This window comes from Andrena cerasifolii, chromosome 13 (assembly GCF_050908995.1).
Source record: "Andrena cerasifolii isolate SP2316 chromosome 13, iyAndCera1_principal, whole genome shotgun sequence".
Lineage (NCBI taxonomy): Eukaryota > Metazoa > Arthropoda > Insecta > Hymenoptera > Andrenidae > Andrena > Andrena cerasifolii.
Window position 1 is genome coordinate 8,029,728 of NC_135130.1, and position 21,152 is coordinate 8,050,879.

The 21,152-nt window shown below is 41.4% G+C and overlaps 5 protein-coding genes across 11 annotated transcripts; 3 read left to right on the top strand and 2 right to left on the bottom strand.

Annotated features, from left to right (window-relative positions):
- The first annotated feature begins 1,100 nt into the window (after positions 1-1,100).
- Positions 1,101-10,542, top strand: LOC143375938 (lisH domain-containing protein ARMC9). 6 transcript variants are annotated; one of them, XM_076825607.1, is made up of 17 exons: positions 1,101-1,394; positions 1,479-1,652; positions 1,723-1,852; positions 1,924-1,991; positions 2,378-2,611; positions 2,705-2,931; positions 3,527-4,037; positions 4,100-4,348; positions 4,408-4,719; positions 4,790-5,002; positions 5,579-5,841; positions 5,903-6,148; positions 6,233-6,300; positions 6,662-6,692; positions 6,812-8,634; positions 8,997-10,068; positions 10,109-10,542. In XM_076825607.1, the coding sequence occupies exons 1-15, from the start codon at positions 1,317-1,319 to the stop codon at positions 6,921-6,923; spliced, it is 2,916 nt and encodes a 971-aa protein (XP_076681722.1). In that variant the 5' UTR covers positions 1,101-1,316; the 3' UTR covers positions 6,924-8,634; positions 8,997-10,068; positions 10,109-10,542. The 6 variants fall into 6 exon arrangements, with proteins under 6 accessions (XP_076681722.1, XP_076681725.1, XP_076681726.1 ...); XM_076825610.1 differs by having other exon boundaries at positions 8,997-9,298; positions 9,897-10,542; XM_076825611.1 differs by having other exon boundaries at positions 8,997-9,298; positions 10,276-10,542.
- Positions 7,385-9,295, bottom strand: LOC143375948 (uncharacterized). The gene is made up of 3 exons (XM_076825651.1): positions 9,158-9,295; positions 8,867-8,921; positions 7,385-8,628 (listed from the first exon to the last, which is right to left on the bottom strand). Exons 1-3 carry the CDS (start codon positions 9,176-9,178, stop codon positions 7,385-7,387), a joined length of 1,320 nt encoding a protein of 439 aa, XP_076681766.1. The 5' UTR covers positions 9,179-9,295.
- Positions 10,543-12,237: 1,695 nt separating the features above from the next.
- On the top strand, positions 12,238-14,538 carry LOC143375958 (C3 and PZP-like alpha-2-macroglobulin domain-containing protein 8). Its single transcript, XM_076825680.1, has 5 exons — positions 12,238-12,396; positions 12,689-12,828; positions 12,907-13,031; positions 13,633-13,772; positions 13,837-14,538. The coding sequence occupies exons 1-5, from the start codon at positions 12,387-12,389 to the stop codon at positions 14,325-14,327; spliced, it is 906 nt and encodes a 301-aa protein (XP_076681795.1). The 5' UTR covers positions 12,238-12,386; the 3' UTR covers positions 14,328-14,538.
- A 1,095-nt stretch (positions 14,539-15,633) lies between these two features.
- Tub (interleukin 1 receptor associated kinase 4 tube) lies at positions 15,634-17,906 on the top strand. Of its 2 annotated transcripts, XM_076825670.1 has the most exons (4): positions 15,634-15,979; positions 16,094-16,413; positions 16,478-16,647; positions 16,736-17,906. In XM_076825670.1, the coding sequence occupies exons 2-4, from the start codon at positions 16,244-16,246 to the stop codon at positions 17,524-17,526; spliced, it is 1,131 nt and encodes a 376-aa protein (XP_076681785.1). In that variant the 5' UTR covers positions 15,634-15,979; positions 16,094-16,243; the 3' UTR covers positions 17,527-17,906. The 2 variants fall into 2 exon arrangements, with proteins under 2 accessions (XP_076681785.1, XP_076681786.1); XM_076825671.1 differs by lacking the exon at positions 15,634-15,979 and having other exon boundaries at positions 16,084-16,413.
- Rbsn-5 (Rabenosyn-5) lies at positions 17,889-21,116 on the bottom strand. The gene is made up of 7 exons (XM_076825645.1): positions 20,853-21,116; positions 20,612-20,734; positions 20,405-20,545; positions 19,507-19,668; positions 19,093-19,444; positions 18,640-19,027; positions 17,889-18,221 (listed from the first exon to the last, which is right to left on the bottom strand). The coding sequence occupies exons 1-7, from the start codon at positions 20,986-20,988 to the stop codon at positions 17,994-17,996; spliced, it is 1,530 nt and encodes a 509-aa protein (XP_076681760.1). The 5' UTR covers positions 20,989-21,116; the 3' UTR covers positions 17,889-17,993.
- Between the last annotated feature and the right edge of the window lie 36 nt (positions 21,117-21,152).

Below are 21,152 nucleotides of genomic sequence, written 5' to 3' on the forward strand. Positions count from 1 at the left end.
ATGGTGCTCCGTCCCTACTACGGTGCCTTTATATTTAAAGAATCCGTACAAAACAACTCGCTTAAATAAATAAGGAAAGAAATTTGTTTAATTAAGTTAAACTATTAATGTATGTGTTACAAACGAGAAGGTTGCACTTTTAAACAATTAAAACATAGTAAAAAAAAAATGTATATGATGATTTCGATGGATTTACCTAAATCCTTACCGGAAACGGTAAGGAACACGTACTTTACAGAAGTGAATAAATTGATAATTATCATGATTTGCACTTGTGTCAAGTGTTTATTACGTCATAAACGGTTCAAATTTTATGAAAAAATAGAAAAATAAGCAGTTTTGAAACGTTTTCGTATTTTTAAAGTGAATTCGGTAATAGGGACAAGAATTTAACATTTGTCCCTATTATCGTGCCCCTCGGTGCCCACTGGCTCCCTCTGTAACTGCTAAACCTAACCTTACTTTCGTTTCTTAGAATAAGTGAACAGAAATTTATATTTGCATATTTTGCTTTTGTAATGAAAAGGTCATATTAAAATTACATGGAAACACCTCTCGGAGAGCAAAACAATGTTTTGAACGGTTCAAAGTTGAAAGACATAACGTAACCGCGGGAATAGGGACCCCGCATTTGTCAGGGCACGTAATGGGGACAAAAACATGTATTTTTATTTCGATTAAAAAAATATGAAAAATTAGCATTTTCAACCAGAAAAAAATGCCTTGATAAAGAGAAAAGTTCAAAACACCAATATAAATTTTCACCAGGCAAAATTAAAGTAAGAGAAGTCAGTAATTAATTCCTTCATGAGCAAGTCGGCGTGAAAGCACGGTAATCAGGACATCTACCTCTACAGGGTGTTTCAAAGCTGAAAGCTTTTTGAATAACTTGAATCGACTCGATTGAATCGAGTATCCTGAAGATCTCTCGAATTTTGTAACTTTTTCACACCATCTGTAATGAACGAACAATTTTTACTATATAGTAATGCTGTCAATTCTACTAAAATTTCTCAAAGTCAATATTTATCTAAATCCTTATCATCTTATCTCGTGGTATTTCGAGAACTGACAACTCGATCTTCCGGTTGAATTAACGCGCTTCAATTTAATCTAATTCAACGCGGCTAAATGCGCCCTGGACGCGGTAATGAAGTCGCTAGGAATCAGCAATGCGTTTGCGTAAAATCAATTTTATGGAAGGGGACATCCTTCGCGGCGCGAGACGCAAGTTCTTACGTAGACGATCGTAATATTCGCTGCAATTTGCTATGTTAAATTTATGTAATATTTCATGAATATATTGACAACAACAAATGGGCAAAATGGAGAGGAATTCAAAGCCGACCACGATAGACCAAATGGACAACAAGGACCTGCAATTTGTTCATCAGGTATACCCTGTAGATCTATTCTACAAAAGCAGTTTTAAGTTTTACGAAAACATTGTTCTTCTCGTTCATATAAATCTTTTTCAGTTCCTCGTGGAACACAATTTTGCGAATACTGCTGGAACATTGATAGCAGAGGCTGTGGGAAAGGGCTTCCAGAGTCTTCACAATGATTCGGAAGCAGCTAGCAAAGCATACGCGAGTTCCTACGAGCGCGTGATGTCTAGCTACAAGTCCGGAGATTGGAGGCAATTCTTTACAGTACGGTAAAAGTATCTTATTCGGTTGATCGAACGATATGGTTTTGAAGGAAAGGACTATTTATTTCCAGCTGTGGAATTTATTGCTACCCGACGACGCTAAACAAACAAGAGCCTGTAAGATCCTTACGTTAAATTTACACGTGTATTTTACAATGTTACCCAAGCGGATGTTGCTTTTACACTGGTGCAAAGACGGAGGTGAAAATAATGCGAAATTACTGGTGACTTCGTCCTCTCTATTCTACTAACTCTTCTTTGCAATTGCTTAGATAAAGCGCAGGCAGATTCGGTTAATTCTACAGCGTCTTTAAATCAACAAGACTCCGAGTACGAAGAGGTAATTTCAATCGCTCTTAGCGCAGGGTGTTTTATAGATATGTTACTATGTTATTAAATTTTTTTTGTTAAAGGAACTTCGAGTACGATGATATAAAAAGTTACTTTATGCGAATTCATTTTTTTTATTTCACTTGTTACGTAAATGTATGTATTTCTTTGAGGCTCTAATAGCGAATTGGGTATCTCGCACTGACTCTGAGCTGATGCTAAAAAATGACTTGGATTGCTTGATTCTTATAGAGCTATCTTAGTCTCTATCAGAAACAACTAATCCAACTCATTCTCTGGCATCAGCACAGGGTCAGTGCGAGATACCGAATTCGCTATAAGATTAACGACACGCGAGAGCGATGAACTTTTAATAACTTATTTAACACCGCACAGAGCTTTACGATCGAAGTGGAGAAGAATATGAACGACAGCATGGAACAGCTGCGCGAATTTCTAAACACGACTGGTAAAGAGTTGGAGAATGATCCAGAACTGCGACCGTTCTTCGCGCTACCTTTTATGGAAGATCCGTACGCAGAGCCGTTCCTGTCTAAAGTGTTTGAAAGAAGCTGGATAGACAAGCTGACGGAGAGCTTGCATATGTTTCTTGAGAAATATAAGGAAGAAGTAAGCGAAGTATAAGTTGAAAGGGAGATGATAGTTAATAAGTAAAGCTTCTGCCATTGTAAAATATTTCATAAAGGTTTATCGAATTTTAAGGTATCCTGCAATATGAAGCAGAGCGATGCGGAATCGAATAAGATTTCTGTGAATCAAGGATCTCTATCAGAGGACTCGAAGAGTGATTCTACTGCTAAGAAAAAGGCTAGAAATGATAATGTTCCAATCATACCAAATGAGAGGAACGTTCCGATGCTTTTGGAAGACGACGAAGACGGGGAGCACTTGAGTTTATACGATGACGCGAAATACAGCCAGAGGTCCATGTAAGAAATGCCTTGAATTTCTGTTTAGTACTCGTTAAGGGTATAGTTAAGGGCAGGGATCGAAAATTATCTGGAAATCTTATTTTCAAAAAAATTCTGTTAGAACTTATATGTTGCCCGGGTGAAACTTCGATTATCGCGGGGTGTCAAGAGGGTGAAATAAGGGAGAAGGGATGTCTTCATTATACTAGATTTCATGGTAGCCTATATTTTCCGCAGAGTTCTAGAGAGTATAATTATGCAAAATTTGGCCCAGAGCGGGTAAAAAAATCAGGATAAAAAGTATCCTATATAATATTCCTGGTCCTAGAGTACGTATATACAAAATTTCAGAAAGATCCGTTGCGTAGTTGCGACGTGATTGAGTAACAGACATCCAAACACACTTTCGCATTTATTATTCTAGTAGGATAAGTTCCATTCCAACTAGAACGTTTATTTTCAAGAATTTTTACTTTATCAGTTCTCCCGGGAACTTATAATGTGAGAACAATTTTTAAAAAAAGTTCCACGGTCTATGTTTCAAATAGAACCTATTGAAAAGTTCCAGAACTCTTTCGAACCCTGGTTACGGGCCTGCGTGTTTTTTTTACAGAAATATACAAACCACATTGCCGAATCCCACAGAAGAAACAGATTCATTGCATCTCGCCAGAAGCAGCAAAAGATTAGCGCAGTACACTCAGGAACTAGCAGCAACGAAATCTCATTTGTACAGCGTTCATTCTAATTACGAGAAGTTGAAAGTGAGATTCCACAAATTGCACGCGGACTATCACAAACTAATGAGCATCGCAAGGGTGCTAACCACCGCTTTAGAAAACTCGGTGAAAGGTCAGGCCGTCGATTTCCAAACTATGCTGGAGACCTGCATCAAAATATTTCCGGATTTGTTCAATCAAAACATAAGAGACAGTTCGCATATAAGCAACAGCATTTCGGAGCTGCAATTAGACAAATTCCATTGCGACATGAAAGTCGTTAAACCCTCCGCGCCGTACGTTACTTCTGTCCCTCCGAAGTTACTGGACTTCAAGAAGATCAAGCTGCACTTCATAAATGGAAGCATCAAAATGAAATTGTTCCTCTTGCAAGCGCTGCGAAGGGTAAGATGAAAATTGTCTGTGGATTTAATGCTTCCTGCAACTTAACCACTGTCACGCTTCAGAAAGTAACGTTCGGTCAACCTGGGGAAAGGGACGAAGCAGTGCACGAGTACATAAGCAGAGATCTGCTGGGGCTCCATGGGCAAATCGCTAGTTACAAAGGCAAATCTATCCTGCCGTATTTATTAACTCCGGAGAACATTGTCATGCCACATCCTTTGCAACAGTCAACCGCGAGGTTGCTAAACGCTTTGGCGTCGTTCAGATGTGGGCGAGACTACTTGTCGTTTGATTCCACTGTCGTTGACATGGTACGTGGAACGTATTACGTACATTGTAAGATTATGCAGCTAACGGAAGAAATTTTTAGGTATACAAGTGCCTGAATTGTACCGCTGACAATGATGTAGACACGTTCACTTGCAACATGATGATCGCGATGCTGCAGAAATTATCGCTACGCAAACAGCAGAGGATATACATGATAGAAAATGGTTTAGTGGAGTGGTTGATCCGGCATCTGCACGACCAGTCTCGCATCATGGACTCTTATCGACTGGAATATGCTACTGCCCTTTTAATGAACCTGTCGTTGCATCAAATAGCTCAAAGGAGAGCATCTACGATGGCTACGCTGCTTATTTCGACTCTGATCACTTTGCTTTTGATGGACCATGCATCTGTAAGTGGATAATGCTTGATTGTTTACTGTATAATTCAGTGGAATATAGATTTTACTGTATATTCGCCAGGCATTGCCGTACGTTAATGGGGCACTGAATAATTTCTTGACCAATCCTGCGATCAACGAGGAAGCGAAGAAGATGAAATTCGCGTGCATAGTGGAGCAGTATAGTAAGCATAAATCTGGGGAAATGAGGAAGCACATGGACCATATTCTGCAAATACATCGAGGCGAGATTACGATTAAAACAGAAACCGAGGAAACGGCGGATAATGATGACGTGAGTAATAGGGTTTGTCGGTTTTTAAAATCCAGTATCTTTTATAAATTTGTAAAATTCGAAAAGCGGTTTTTAAATTTGAAACAATTAATATGTAAAAATGAATTAATCATTTAATTAAAAACGTTAACATTTTTACTTGAAATCGCCTCGGACGCAAGCATATTGTCGTCGGTAACAGTTTACTGTAAAACTAATCTTCATGAGTTCATATTTTCGGAAGAAAAATACTAAATGATATAAAGATTTATAATTTATATTTTGTACGGATTTTAGTTATTTTAGTTTTTTTTTTTATTTGGTTTTGTATGCAGTGTATTTTATTGTGTTACATTTTTGTACTTCTATAAATATTAAAAAATTGAAAATTTTTAAAATAAATACATACATTTATTTCCTATTTTAATTATATTTTTTGTGATAATTCGAAAACTGGTTTAACCGTTTTTTGGGGAGGAATAGTGGAATTCGAAAGCCGGTTTTTTTTTCAAAAGTCGCGTTTTGTATAAACCCTAGTGAGTAGTGATTTATTAATTAGTTTATTCGGTACCTCTTAACACCAACTCTTCCCTACAGGAAGAATTCGACGTGCTAGAGCACCAGTTGGAAGAAAACGATCCAGTGAAAAATAGTTACGGAGAATTATGCGGAGAATCGTTACTTGAATCGTGTTACACTATTTTGCCGAAGGCTTCTCGGGAGAAAGAAATGATTTTGGATCACGAGTCATCGTCTAAACAATTTAAAATGGATATGATGGAAGCTGCTGTGTATGATAATCAAGAACAAGCTAAAGATTCGCGTCATGAATCAGTATCGCATTTGAAAATTATACCGAGGTATAGTTCTATTAGCATTAAAGAGTTTTTCAATCGTGTAATGAAATTTCGTTTCGAGAAGACTAGAAAATAAGAGCCGCGCTGTGAAAGATAAAAATAATACCAAGGCACAGCAGGATTCTATGAAAGAAATTAATTCAAACTTCCATTCGAAAACTTCCAAAAATCATTACGAAAATGTAGTACCCAATGCTCAAACAAAATTGCAGCAGCTTAATATAAACTCACTGAACAATAGGAGTAAATATAAGAGATCAGAGGTCTACAACGAAAGTGCTGTGTATTTGTACGAGAATCAACCTTCCAAGTAAGTTGCGATATTAAAAAAGAGCATAAAGCTACACGATTGCGTATTGTGAATTTTATGAAATTAATGAAAACCTTTTCGCAGTAATAGTAGCAAAACCACTGTAACTTCCTCGATGATCCTGGGACTCGGCAGCGAAGCTGAATCAACGCGTGAGTATCTCAATTTTTATTACAAACTTCTCTTTCATAATTATAAAAAATACATAACAATTAATCGCCCGGTTGAAAAAAATTCCAAGCGTCCGGGATTCTCGCCACGTTTGTCGCGTCGCTCGTAAAAGTCGTTTGTAAGATCAGTCGCAAGCAGCGTGCAGTGAAAGCTCTGCAACTTTCTCTGTACATGCACTTGGCCGTGATCTTCGGAGAACTGGAGCACAGAATGAAAGTGACGTTGCCTCGAACGACACATATTTGTGTAATTTTCTTCTCGGCGAGAACGTACTCGCGTCATCACTTTCTTAATTTTTAAATAGTGTCGCTAATAACGCTCTCGAATTTGTTGCTTTTTCAGTAATGGAGAAGCTCAGCAGCATAGCGTCGCTGTGAGTGAAGATTTTAAAATCGGCACATTCGCACCGTGTGATTTGAAAGTTCATGCACGTTGTTGCACCGTTGTTACAGGCTTTAAACTAAATTTCAGAACTAGAGTGTCTTTTTTTAGGGACATCGATAATAAAGCAACAAGTGATAACACTGCGTCGCCGCAAGAGGCAGAGCTTGATCTGGAGGAGGCATTTCTGGCCAGACCGAAGCTTCCGCGAACTCCACCATAATTTCTAATTACTGTAACAATTTACGAGGATTAAATTATGATTAGGTATAGGTATCCAAACACTACATTTTTTTTCGTACTACTACACTTGACCCGTTTTTACTAAATTATCTCTTCATTTTCAAGAAAATTGGGCCCCTGCTTAGAGGACCCCCTAGGGCCCCATTTTTTTTTTAAAGAAATTATGACTTTAACGAAACACTATACTTTTTTGTGTTCTACTACATTTAGCTCGCTTTTAGTAAACTACCTCTTCATTTTGCCTCAAAATGGGCCCCGCAGAACGTTTGCCACCTGGGCCTTTTTTCTTAAATCCGCCACTGCGAAGAGACACGACTTTGACGCGGCTTTCTTAATAATTTCATTTTATACAACACGTAAACGATAACGCCTTTAATTAACATTAAATATTCATACAATAAATATGTACAAAATATAACATGTCCAGTCGCGCAAAGGGTGTTAGTAATAACCGGAATACATACTGCTATGACTAGGAATGTATCCACTACTGCTTCGATACCTTCTAAGCATAGGGCCATCTGCGTAGCTGTTACCGCTGTAACTGTTACCACTGTAACTGCTATGTAAACTGGACATCGGAGGGTAACCCATCGCAGAGCTGCTTGGGTAGCTGACGTAGCTTGGTTTGCTCTTGTGGCTCGCGGACATTTTATTCAGATACGATGGCCCACCGAGGTAAGTTTGGTAAGCTTGGCTACCGTAGCTGCTACTTGGCCTGCTGTCTTTAAGCGCCACAACCTTCCCACCCTTCCCATAGTTGCCCAGCGCATAATCCACATCCTGGTCCTTCGAAACATAATTCAAGCCCCCGTTGGAGGTATAATCGCCCAAATACTTGTTATATTTACTAAATTTCCCAGAAGCGTATGGCCCAGAACCTCCTCGAATGCTGCTAAGGTGGCTGCTGGCGGAGCTTGGCAGATACACGGGAGACGCGTAATCGCGCCCCAAGTTCCCATGGTTCCCTCTCACGTAACGCGTGTCCGGGTGAACCGAATACACGTCAGGCGTGTATTTGTTGCTGCCACCTGCAGCAAAGGCGGCCTCCTTGTGTTTCCTGTATGGGTAGTCGCTGCCAGGGCTGTTGAACAAGCTGGAGGGTTCTCTGCTGAAAGCCTGGTCCCCTTCCATGTAAGCGTCCGACACGTGGCCCTTGAAAATGTCTCCAGAAAATTCTCTGAAAGAGCCTTCAGGAGCTAGGTCGGAGAAGCTCCCTGCGCTGGAGGCTCCTGGCAAATTGTCTGCGTATCTCATGTACCCGGAGCTCTTGGGCTTGCTGTTGGAGAACTGACTGAACTCGGAGCCTGCTTGATCGGCCCCGTGAGCGAATCCCTCGAAACCGGAGTCCCCGTTGCTGTTGCTGCTGGTGAAACCCTCGAAGGAGGACTGCGCAGCATCGTTCATGAAGTATGGACTCGCAGCAAGGCTCTCACGTGTGCTACCGGCGTACGCCTGGAAGCCACCGTTGTGGGAGCTTGGAGAAAATCCACTGTACGAACTGGACCTCAGGCTCTCCTCCAAGTTCCCTTGACTCCTGCCAGAAGCCAAGGAATGCCCGCTATTCCCCGCGGCGTAGAAGTCTGTGCTCTCTCTGTGACCCTCTTTGCCTGCCATGTAGGCCCCGTTGATGACGTTGCTGTTGAACTCGTAGCCATTGTTGTCCCCAGTGATCGAGTACGCTGCTTCAGGTAAAATGAAACTGTTACACCACGGATATACCGAGAAGCTTTTACTTGAAACCTCGTTCATAGAATCTCTGCCGAAAGAGATTTAAAAGCTGGTGCGAAATTTTTGTAAAGCGCGCGCAAAATGTGGCGGCATTTTTGCCGGTGATTTTGAGTCGGGATAAATAATTTCCATGGAATTGAATTTCACTTCGCGAGCAGTTTCAAGTAAAATAGCGGTAATAATAATACGTACTCGTGACAGGTGGATCTCCGCGCGCTAGCGAGATGCAGCCGAGAATAACTGCGCTCTGAAAGTAGAACAGTTTCACCATTAATTAGTAACCGCGTTCCAATAAGCAATGATATCAAATTACTCTTTTCAGGTAGATAAAACAGTTCTCAAGAAATTGCTGCGGAGGGACACTAAGATTGCAATAACAAAAGGGAAGAAAATAAGGGATACTGTTATCTGTTACTTCAGACGAAATCCCAATCTCGTTAATTAAACTTGGAACGGAATTTTGGAAGCGGATGTGCTACTCACCAGCGAAACGATCTTCGCCATGGCGAGGAATGAGATTGCGCACTTGGTCTAGGAACCGTGGATCTCCGTCGTTCCTCCACTAAATTCGAACTACACACATACTGGCATGGAAATCTGCTCCTTACGGTTTTATACTCCTAGGTAATCCCTCCTCGCTGACAAAAAGGTAAAAGCGATCTTGATGCGCACATACTGATAGGACATTGGTTGGTACCCGACCATACAGAGCAGGGAGAAAGAGTCAACCTGATTTAACTCTTCACTTTTACGGGGAAAGCAATGGGTCACTTGCGCGGCTGGCTGCTATTCAGTGAACTACGAGGAGCATGACCTACCTAGCGTAATTAGACTTTTTAATAGACATGGAAAAGTGTCCCTTTCACGGAATTCTACAGGCCGCGGCAGAATCTGACCATGCGACTTATCGTTGCGCTTTATAGTAGCCAGTGGCCCTCCCTACGAGGGCAATCAGCAATTTCGTGCTAACATTTTCGTAACCAGGCACCGTTAATAAAATGGCCCATTTCGTGCGCACTTTCGAATATTCCGTTTTCAATTATCTCGATCGAGAGATCCTAGCGCATCGAGAGCTTTCGTTAAAATGCTGACCCGATTTCTATGCATCACTGTTGCCAGGGTTAACAGATGTTTGTCACGGCGGGTGGGTAACTTTCCTTCGCCGGGAAGGGAGGGCGAATTTAATTACGTTGTAATTGGTGGTAACTCAATTAAATTGTAGATTCTAGGGATGGGTTTCTCGAAGTGGTCGATACCTTGAAACCCGAGAAAGTTTCGAGAGTTCCGAAGCCTTACAAAGTTTCGGGTTCGAATTTTGAGAATTTAAAAATCAGCCACGGACCCACCCTTAGTAAATACAGTATAACTTTAGCAATGCTTTGGTTTATAATACAGTCTTCGGAGTATAAGATGGAGCATTCGAAGAAGAAGAAGAGAATCGAGAAGAGAACTTATATTATATCTTATAACTCCTTAAAATAATTTTCCAACGTGGCTGCATATAAACTGTATTACCAAGATAAATAACAGAAAGCCACGAAGCATGCATAAATTCGTGTAAACTGTTAACTAATCCTCATTACTCAACTCCATTGTTACAGCGACCTTGGAGCGTCTATCATCTCGTCTTTCGCTCGCTAGGAACGCCGCATTTTTAAGGCCAGCCTACATAAAACCCGACGTGCCTCTGGTTCGAAGTGCCCCGATAGAAAATGCTCGAGAAGATCTCTCTTATAGCTCGAAATTCGTGAACACAGGGAAAGAGTACAGTTTGCTCGGTTTACATCCCGCATAAAATGCGCGAGTTTCTTGAATACCAATCGCCTTTCGTCCGAATGAAAGTTTCTTCAGGATTCCCTCAAAAGCGAGGGCAAAAAAAATCGCGGGATTTCGGTGTGACCCGAATCTCGATGTAGCGGGGTCGATCGTCTTCCCGTGTCACGAGGATTCCTGTACAGAAGAAGAAGAAACGGCGGTTAACTACGGAACACTGGAGCCACAATGACGACTGTGCACGTCTGCACGCACCCTTGTCATTATCTTTCGCAATGCTTTCTACTTTCCGCGCACGCACATTCAGTACAGCTGTATTCATTAAAAGGTACATCGACCGTGCCTCGGTTGGCTGAATTTAAATGCGTTAATGACAATGACCTAGGGCACTAGCTGCCCATCCTGATAGCGCGTGTTTATCGAGTCAGCGGGCCGCCCGCTATTTTCCCCTTTCACGTATAGGTATTCAATATTTATAATCGTTCGCGGAGAAGTGACTTTATTACTTAGTCTGTAACATTTTTTGTATTTTTGTATGGTTGCTTATTTTACGATAGGTTTTGGGACCGCTTAACTTGCCTCCGCGTTTGATCTTTCCCCGCGTCTGTGTATTTGTCCGCGAGAGCTCTTTTTTAAAATCGATTTTATGAGATTGGGAAATGTTGCGAGTGTGTAACGACGCGAGGAAAGTAAAATGAAAATGGAAAGTGGACTCTAAACTAATTCCAAACGGACGTTTCTTTGATGTCGCGTCGCTGCATATCAATCATGACGTCTCCTTCGTGCACGGTGGCAGAGATTCGTGCCGTGCATACGATTTCCGCTTTTCAGATACTTTGCCCAGTAACTGGAATGGAATCGCTCGGGTTTACAATGAGCATGGGCCGGCATGGGCCTCAGGAAGTCGAACGGCGAACTCGGGCTTCCGAGGAATCAGAAACTCCTATTCTAGGGCATTCTCTCTGTTTCAATCCCTGTACTTTACTGGACTTCGATTATTGTAGTTTTAACTTGCTGGATGGACAAGTGTTTTCTCTTTATACTTGTCCTGCGGCATTGGCTTGCTAGGATACTCTCAAGACAGGAATGGAAGTTATTTAAGAGGTAAAATTAGTTGCCACAAACTTATATCCTATACCAACAATTGCCCACAATTACATTACTGTAATGTAACAATCCCAGTTCAATTTTGGGATTATCGAATAGGAATTAATCAGGTGGGAACTCTCAAGTAAGAATTAATCAAGTGGAAATTCTCGAATAAAAATTAATTAAGTGGGAATTCTCAAATAAGAATTATTAATTAAATAGGAATTCTCAAATAAGAATTATAAATCAAATAGGAATTTTCAAATAAAAATTAATCAAATTATACGAATTTTCGAATAAGAATTAATCAAATAGGAGTTCTCAAATAAGAAGTACATTACAAATACCGAAACTCAAGCTAGAAACAGAATCTAATAAAGGGATAGTAGGCCGCACTTTCAGACCCCCAGATTTCTACCACAAGAATATAATACCATTCGCGGTTTTCCACGATCCAGCTACTCCTCCAAAACTACCAATAAATATCTCTGAAATCATAATTACTCGCACCGCGAGCTCAATCTCAACAGAAAAGAAGCTCTCAACACAAAGAAAGAGGTTAGGTTTCCCACTTTCCCGCCACCGAGTTTGAACCGACACGCGGAAACCGCATCCACGCCACGGCGAATGCGCGCGATTATTCCGCGAAAGCGCCAATTAAAGGTTCGATTCTGGTCCTAGAACGCGGAATAAGGCGAATCGGCTTTCCGCGATGCGATCGCCACGGTTGACGCAACCGCCGCCCTAAATCGAGAAACCAAACATTCAGCCGAATGTTTTAACCCTGTCGCTCTCAATCACGACCGCTTCGTGATCCCATACACGAAGCTGTCCAGCCGATTGAACGACAATGAACTCCCGTGAGTATATTTATGAACTGACAGCGCGTCAACTTTACACGACCTGTCCTTTAATCACGACAGCTCGGCCCATGGCAGGCCACAGCATCCAGCGTTTTCCTACGGAGCTCTGTCTCCTACAGATTCACCTCGATTAGCCTCTCCAATGCGTACGCTTAATTAAGGCAGTTTTCATGAAGTGGCCTAGTTGTACGGAACAGATTAGCCTTAGAATCTAACAGCGTTGGCATTGCATTCGCATTTTGAACGTTTATGTTGTTCGAGAGGAGGGTAACGGGATCTGCTTTTGTAGTTAGAATCATCACGCGAGGCTGCTTGGAGTATCGCTACTTCCCAACCACAAAGTCACGCCTGAATTTGAGCGTGCAGGCCCCTCACGATGCAAGGATTTCGCTGCGTAGCCACTTGGGAGGAGATTCTAATGTGTACGAGGTACAGCTCGGTTCTTAAGATCTATTAAGGTTCTATAGAGCTCGCCTGGTTTCTGTGTACTGTATCTTGTTTCTGCAGATTATTATCGGAGGCTGGGGAAACACGATGTCGGTGATAAAGAGGAACAACGAGGAGCCTGACGTTGCGGTAGCAGAGACTAGAGACATATTGCACAGGCATCATATGTGCCACCTTTGGATACAGTACGACACCATAGCTTGCAAGGGGAGGTCACCATGTGGTAGACACCGATTTTGACGAGCCTTGGATCTATGTAGAAAATAAGTAAATAGGTGTCCGAGCGTTTCAGCCAATAGGCCTTAATAATAGAGATATTTACATGTAAATTATTAAAAATTTAGGGTTCTAGTGGGTAAAAATCCCACGCTACCCTGGCGCCCGTGGGAGATTCCCTTCCGGAGGCGTCGGGGTGCCTTTTGAAGATGTCTCCACGTTAAAAAAAAAACTATAAATTTTTTTTTGTAAATTATTTTTTTTAACTTGGGGAAATCTTTAAAAGGCACCCCAACTCCTTCAGAGGGGAATCCCACGGGGCGCCAGGGTAGTGTGGGATTTTTACCCATTAAAACCCCACGGCCACTATGAAATTTTTAATAATTTCCGTGTAAATATCTCTATTATTAAGGCCCATTGGCAGAAACGCCCAGACACCAATTTACTTATTTCCGACATAGATCCATCGTGCAAAGGCTCATCAAAATCGGTGCCTACCACATGGTGTCCTCCCCTTGTTAGTTCAGATATCGATTCGCAGGAGAAATTAATTCGCTGCGATGCTTGCAGGTGGTCGTGCGACGGATTGCTGAGCGTCGGCCTCGTGAATGGCGATTGTATAATGTCCTACAAAGACAGAAGCCCGTTCGTTATAAACTACATTGGACTGAGCACGGATCGGGGTGCCATTGGCAAGTTTTCGATACAAGGCAAGTCGCGGAGAAGCAACGTAGGTAGACTGCGACTACAATCGTTGATTTCTGCTGGTTCTAGAATCCCAGTGCACGTCTGCGGTTATTAGACAGCAATTGGTGGACACTTGCCACTTCTGGGTGGACTATAACGAGTCGTTCGGTCTTCCAGAAAATGCCATACTGGCGTCGGACGATGGCTTGTACGTAGGCCGTACGCGTTACAAGAATTCGGTCACGCCTGGGGGTATTAGGAACAATGTGTGCAAGATCGCCTGGGGCGGAGCTTCCCACGATCGAAAAGAATTTCAAGTACTCTGCGGCAAGAGCGTCAGCTGGACGGAGTCGTCGGACGGCAGCGTCCCGCTGAACGCGCTTCCGGCCGGCGAAACGGAAGATGGGTACGCGCTTTTCGTGGGCAGAGTTCTGCGCGAAGGTGTCTATTACATAGGGAAAATACAACCGAATCATCAAGTGTGCTACATACCTGTTAACGGCGAGGAGAAATCTTACATGGACTACGAGGCGTTGGTTATCTGCGACTACCACGTGGCGGACCACGTTGGAAGATAGTATCAGTCTTCTGTGGAAAGATATTTATTTTTATTACGAAATATGATGTATTTTTTTATGATGTACATGTGTATATGAGGCCGAAAGTAATTTAATAGAAACGATGCAAAGTATTGTTATTGTAAGATAACTGTTCCTAATTTTACTTTATTTTTACACTGATTGTTTATTAGGGTCTGTAATTTATTGAATAAAATGAGCGTTTACTAAAGACCGCGATGGATTTGACCTGTTAGCAATTAATTAAATATAACGAAGGTGGGAGGAGGTTTGTGTTTTAAGGTACAACTGCAAAATTATGCAAATTAATTCATTTCCTGCGGTAGTTCGATTCGCTGAAAGAAAGGTTATGTTTTCGAACACGCAAAAGGTTGGTACATTTATTTATTTACGATCTGAGGGCGTGGGCATCTTTTGGGAGCTTTATAGATTATTATGCAATTAATTTGCAAAATAAAATTGTTTATTTATTGCTTGGAAAAGCTGTTTGAAAATTTAACAGTAGGGTAAAACAGAACACCCAATCCGAGAAAATAGCGCTGCGCGCCATCTATCGGAACGTGACCAAAAGTGGCGCCCCCAATTGAAAAAAAATCTAATTTCTTCCCATGTAATAAAAAGCAACTTTGCCAGGCTGTATCTCTGTTCCAAGTGCAGATAGAACAAAATCGTAGAGGAAAATTTTGCACTGTTTAATAAACTCTATCATCCTGCGCAGTTACTTTTTTCGTAGGTGCGGCGGTACACTTGAAAACTGCATTTGAACTCATTTTTTAAATGGAACCATACAATTTTGTTTACATGAATTTATTCCTTGCGTTATTCTGCGTATAAAAAGTATAAGGTAAGATAGTCGAAAACTCAATAGCTTACGAGATATTTAATTTTATTACGAAATATGCCCAAAGTGGCGCCCCCAAACGATGAAACTTCGTACTAATATTTTTTCCTATATAAAATTAAATATCTCGTAAGCTATTGAGTTTTCGACTATCTTACCTTATACTTTTTATACGCAGAATAACGCAAGGAATAAATTCATGTAAACAAAATTGTATGGTTCCATTTAAAAAATGAGTTCAAATGCAGTTTTCAAGTGTACCGCCGCACCTACGAAAAAAGTAACTGCGCAGGATGATAGAGTTTATTAAACAGTGCAAAATTTTCCTCTACGATTTTGTTCTATCTGCACTTGGAACAGAGATACAGCCTGGCAAAGTTGCTTTTTATTTTTTTTCAATTGGGGGCGCCACTTTTGGTCACGTTCCGATAGATGGCGCGCAGCGTCAAATTTCTATGATAGGTATCCTGTTTTACCCCGCTGTCAAATTTTCAAAAAGCTTCTTCGAGCAATAAATAAACAATTTTCTTATCAGTATTGATTGCCAAAAAATTTCTAGTGTTCACAGAAGAATCCTATGGTCTCTGATTGCAAATAAATGAATAAATAAAGGTTTAGCGTGTTCGTGAAAATAACCTCTTTCCCAGCGAATTTAACTTCTAAAGGCCCTTCCACGCAAGAAACAAACACTTTTATTATTGGAAATGATTGCATAATGATCTACAGAACCTCTAGAAGAGACCTGTTCCGTCAGACTGCAAATAAATAAAAAAAAAAAAAAATTTTATACTCCGATTATATGACTGTTCCAGTAAGTTAACCTATTATGTTTATAAAATTATTTTACCTAAATACTTTTAGTGGTGCAATTTAAAGTACGGACACCTGGTTACCTCCTACAAGCACCGCAAAATTTTCTTTTCAGATCGAATTATTATTAACGATTTTTGGAGCCGACAAAAAGAAAATGACAATATTCCGTGATTAACGGAACTATTCATTACCGAATAATGTGAATTCTGTAGACTTCAAGTTATCGTTGCAGTTTGTACATAAACCTTTCTGACAACGCATAATGTCGCAAAGCACCGTTTGCTTGGACACAGAATTACGAAAGTTGAGGCCCGCAGAGTTGTACATGCTGGGGCAAATTCTAAACATATCAGACTCGTGGAAGAAGTTAATGGCAATCGTGCCGAAAGACAGATGCCCCGATCTTCCTAAATTCAACGCCGAGCATTTCAGGTAACAGAACGTTGCATCTAATATCCAACCAACTAACAAACGAATCTTCATAAATTCCGAACAGCATGATCGAGCAAGCTGCCCAACAGCAGAGGCGGAGCGCGGCCGAAATATTTTTAGCCGAATGGGGAACAATGGGCAAACACCGGCCGACGTTACGCACCCTGCTAAACCTTTTAGTGAAAGCAGAATTATTTAGGGCAGCTGATTACGTCGCAGGCGATATATTAAAAGGTCCGACGGACTTGAAATTACGAACCAATTCCTTCTCCCCTTACCTTCTCGTTATTTGCAAATCAATATTTTCGGCTCTCTTTAACAGAGGAACTTCCGAAACGGCCGAAGTGTGGGCCGGCGGCTCCTGTAGATATTTCGGACGAAGTGATACGGCAATTGTTGGAAGAGAACATGGAAGACATCAGCTTCAAGGAGTCTCTGATATTTGGGTTACCTTCCGAGTCGAATGATAATCAGGCAACGAGTCCCACGGAAAGAGGAATCAGGAGTTCTTTGGAGAGGAACATGCAGTCGACGAAGCTGGTGTCCGTTCAGGAAGGAGGCGAGAGGTATTTAGGAAACGTTCAGAATGTTAATATCCAATGGAAGCGCGTGGAAGCGACGAATGCGGTGGTGTCCGATTTGATGAAGTTCAGCAGCGAGCGCAGCGTAGAAGAATGCAGAACGCAGGGTAATCCACGCGGCGCGCGTATACCTAGCTCGATAGGTAATCAGTTACGTGCGTGCGCCTTTGGAAAGCATGAAATGTCATCCAAGGAACTGCCCACAGTTTTACACGAATTTGGGCAGACTGCGGAGCAAAGGAAGCAGGAAGTGCCGTCGGATTATCTGCCAGTATTCTTTCACGATAGCGTGGTCGAGTCGAGTAACGCTAGCATTAAAACTCCTACGAGTGATTCGTTGAACATATCTAATCTGAATATCAATCAGAGCGAAATGACTTCTTTCGAACTACCACTGTGCGTCGCCGAGCTCAATGGGAAATCTGCGACTGATCAGAATAACATTGTTATTACGAGAATCGAAGAGAACGTAATGCAGAATGCATTGTGCTCGCAAGAATTACCAATTACGGTAGCGGAATACAACAAGTAAGATATTTTACAGCTGCGATTAATAATTGTACATTTTGTATCTCCCACGATTAACTTATCCAGACGTGAATCACTGCTTCTGGATAAATAGTTTGATGAAAGCACAGTTATGCTTTCTACGCTCGTCGAAGTAACTTCACGCTTATGTAAATTTACTGAGAATGCTAATTAATGTTATAATTGTATATAAATAAGGATTGTAAAGATTTATTTCGTAATACATACGTGATTTAAATATAAATCTTCTATCAAAATATGATATATTTTCTTTAGCGTCGTAGTGTACAAGAGTAGATATATTTTTATTCGATATAGAGGAACCCTTGAAATGTATCACATTGTGCACTAATAAAGCGGATGTAGTGGATGTGTGAAACTTTAGACACGATTGAAAGATTTATTAAGTCTTATTAAATTTCATAGGAAATACAATTTTACCTAGTAAAAAATGCAACCGCCACTGCGCCTCTAGCCATCGCTGTTGCTGCTCTGTTTCATAGTGAAGTAGAGGCTTTGGAGCTCTTTCAGATTGCTCTCCAAGGTGGCCACTTCGTCGTACCTGCAATCATCTCGAGCTTGTTTAATGTAAGCGCGAAGATTACTCATTTGCTCGATTATGGGATCCATCGATGAAGGCATTTTAGGAGTAACATTGGAAGGTCCCCAGCCGTGCGATTGGTTCAGTATCACCACAGTCTGTACAAAAGATGCTGATTAATTAAGCTGAGGTTCTCCTTAAGGGGTCATGCCTAATTGGCAGGCGAAAAAGAACGTGATTTTCGGGAATTTTTTGTGAAAAATGTGATGTATGTTTCTTACAATTATGTACTTATTTTAGAAGTACACATATTCAGCAACTCTCAGTTACAAAAAATATACATTAGATTTTCCACAAAAAATTCCCGAAAATCACGTTCTTTTTCGCCTGCCCCCTGAAGGGGGGATTCTCGTGTAACAGCCCCCGAAATTTGATTTTTTTTAAAAAGCTATCGTTAATATTGCATTAAACTCTTTTGGGATATAAGGAGGCATCTTTAAACTTGCGGAAAATATTTTTTTTATGTCGATCCTTATTGTTTATTAATTATTGTGGAATCTTATTAACGAGTCTTACCTGATTTTCTTTTACCGCAGATCTAGCCTCAGCGTTCCACGTTTCTCTCTTACGTTGCTCTTTCGATCTGTCCCTCTGCTCTTCCTCCAGCTGCCTCTCGTACGCTATCCTGGCTTCCAATCGTCTCTGACGCTCTGCCTGCAACTCCGCGTATCCCTCCGCGGAAGGCAAAGGCTGAACGCTCAACAGTTCCTCCTTCAGGAATATCATTGCGGATACCCTGACCATGTGGTGCAGTCGAAGCTCTTGCTCTTGCGGAGGGTTCTCTACGCACCTCGTTCCCAATACAGAAATCCTTTTACTAATTAGATCTATATTCTCACCCAACTTCGCGATCTTCACCCTCAACGCCTGCGCATCCTCCAAATTGTACGTGGACTCTCCCTCGCTGAGAAATAGATTACTCGTAACTTGGTAGAAACAAACCCGCAGGCGATACGAACTCGGGCGTACCTTAGAGACTCCCACATTTTGTTATACATCTTCACGTGCTGCGAAGCCTCCTCCATGTACGCTCTCATCTTCTCATAAAACTGACACACGATTGGCTTGTCGAAGTGCTTCGCTTTCTGTTTCTCCCTCGCGTCCAGCAGACTCGCACAGTGCGTACAGATTCGGAAGTGTTGCTCGCTACCTGCTGGGTCGTTAACCAATGCTAGAACACTGTTCAAACTACCGCTAGAAGGTGACCTCGCCAATTTTGTCAGACCGATACCAGCACGTACTATACGTTCTGCAATTGGTCGTTCGGAAGTCGGAGATATCGCTGAGTCATCTTGAACGGACACGGGGCTCGTCATTTTCCCTATAAAGTTAGAGATCGTTATTTCAACGAAAATGCTGTCTCCGACTGCTCTTTATACTTACGAGCTTCTTGTAACGACAGAAACACTGTGCAAGTGTGACACATAACAGCTCCGCAGAGTCTGCAGTGATGTTTCCTCCTCGCGACGTGGAAGCTCTTCGCACAGGTGGGGCACAACTTCACATCCTTCTCGTCTATCCACGGGACAATGGCCCTCTCGTGAACTGTTTCAGCAGGACAAGAATATCAATCCACTGCTCCTTAAGGGCTTGTACCTAGTCAGGAGGCCGAAAAGGGGCGAATTTTTTTTTCAAAAAGCGGAAGCATATATTTCTGCAAAACTTTTTTGCAGTTAAAAGAGCAACATTTAAAGAACATATCGTAATTTTTTGGAGAAAAATATTTACGTTTATAATAAAAATACAACGATATCCAAGAAGCCTTTTTAAAAACCGTGAGCAAGATATCTCGAAAACTACTGCACCAATCTTTCTGAAATTTTGCGGGCTTATTTTTTATATAAAAATCTACTGAATGACGTAGAAGGATTTTTTTTCTCAATGCATAGTTTTGATTGTATCAACGAAAAATGGCTTCATGGATATCACTAATGGCCGTTTTTCGTTGATAAAATCGAAACAATGGAGAAAAAAAAACCCCTCTGTCACGTTCAGTAGATTTTTATATAAAAAATAAGCCCGCAAAATTTCGGAAAAATTGGTGCAGTAGTTTTTGAGATATCTTGCTCACCGTTTTATTTTTATTATAAACGTAAATATTCTTTGCGAAAAAATTACCAAGTGTTCTTTAAATGTTGCTCTTTTAAGTGCAAAAAGTTCTGTAAAAATATATGCTTCCGTTTTATCAGAAAAAATTCACAAACGTTTGCCTCTTTTCGGCCTCCTGACTAGGTACAACCCCTTAAAAACGCCGCTAAAACTTTCTCCAATTTTTCCCTACCTTTTCTATCAACCGGATCCGATGGTAAATTATTCAGTAACTTGTCTAATCTTATGAGCAGTTTATTCGTTTCCGTAGAATACCTTTCCAGCCTTGCGTTTCTTACCTCTTTAAAGTACGCCGTATGCGATTTCATCGCACCTGAAGTAATTCCCGATAACTTAATTCTTAAGGCAAAACTTTCACGGTTACGCTCAATATCGTTACCTATTTCTTGGGGTCCCCAATTGAGCTCCGGACTAGGTTGCTTGGCGCTTGGCAAAGCTCTCGTAAATGCCTCCGAGATTTCATCTTGCTTCAGAATCTTCTTCTTGGCTTTGCCAAAGAGATCTAGAAACGCGAGACGCTTTGGGTTAGTTCGCTCGAATCAGCGCACGCGACTCTAAGGTCGGCGTACAAACGAGATCCTCCGACATCAGGTTTCGATCGTTAAATGCAAAGCTGGCACCTTTAAGAGACCTTAAGATCTCCGGATCGTCGTTATGAAAATCCTCGAAATGCTTAGTTAATTGATTGGGTGCTTTGAACTCTGTCATGCATATCGGACAGATGAAGCCCTCCAACACCTTCTCGCTGTCAGCCATCGTGGAACGAGGTGCACAAGAAAGCTTCCCGGTATTTTATTCTACGATTCCTTTCTACCTCCGGTGCGGCCTCAATCATTTGTAGGCGTCTCTTCGGCGACGGGCAGGCAACGTGTTTTGGCCGGCGGCCATGTTGGATCGCATCAGCTGATAGAAACGTCAAA

Bases quoted from the DNA above. Each gene is read 5' to 3' on its own strand.
- LOC143375938 (XM_076825606.1), top strand. From the start codon at position 1,317: ATGGGCAAAATGGAGAGGAATTCAAAGCCGACCACGATAGACCAAATG. The intron at 1,395-1,478 runs GTATACCCTGTA...AATCTTTTTCAG, and splicing joins ACCTGCAATTTGTTCATCAG to TTCCTCGTGGAACACAATTT. The intron at 1,992-2,377 runs GTAATTTCAATC...AACACCGCACAG, and splicing joins AAGACTCCGAGTACGAAGAG to AGCTTTACGATCGAAGTGGA.
- LOC143375948 (XM_076825651.1), bottom strand. From the start codon at position 9,178: ATGGCGAAGATCGTTTCGCTG. The intron at 8,922-9,157 runs GTGAGTAGCACA...TTCTACTTTCAG, and splicing joins TGGCGAAGATCGTTTCGCTG to AGCGCAGTTATTCTCGGCTG. The intron at 8,629-8,866 runs GTACGTATTATT...TTTTACCTGAAG, and splicing joins CGGAGATCCACCTGTCACGA to CAGCGTACTCGATCACTGGG.
- LOC143375958 (XM_076825680.1), top strand. The intron at 12,829-12,906 runs GTACAGCTCGGT...TTGTTTCTGCAG, and splicing joins GAGATTCTAATGTGTACGAG to ATTATTATCGGAGGCTGGGG. The intron at 13,032-13,632 runs GTACGACACCAT...CGATGCTTGCAG, and splicing joins ATGTGCCACCTTTGGATACA to GTGGTCGTGCGACGGATTGC.
- Tub (XM_076825670.1), top strand. From the start codon at position 16,244: ATGTCGCAAAGCACCGTTTGCTTGGACACAGAATTACGAAAGTTGAGG. The intron at 16,414-16,477 runs GTAACAGAACGT...AATTCCGAACAG, and splicing joins TTCAACGCCGAGCATTTCAG to CATGATCGAGCAAGCTGCCC. The intron at 16,648-16,735 runs GTCCGACGGACT...TCTCTTTAACAG, and splicing joins CGCAGGCGATATATTAAAAG to AGGAACTTCCGAAACGGCCG.
- Rbsn-5 (XM_076825645.1), bottom strand. From the start codon at position 20,988: ATGGCTGACAGCGAGAAGGTGTTGGAGGGCTTCATCTGTCCGATATGC. The intron at 19,445-19,506 runs GTAAGTATAAAG...CTAACTTTATAG, and splicing joins TCTGTCGTTACAAGAAGCTC to GGAAAATGACGAGCCCCGTG. The intron at 19,028-19,092 runs GTACGCCCGAGT...TCTATTTCTCAG, and splicing joins AAAATGTGGGAGTCTCTAAG to CGAGGGAGAGTCCACGTACA.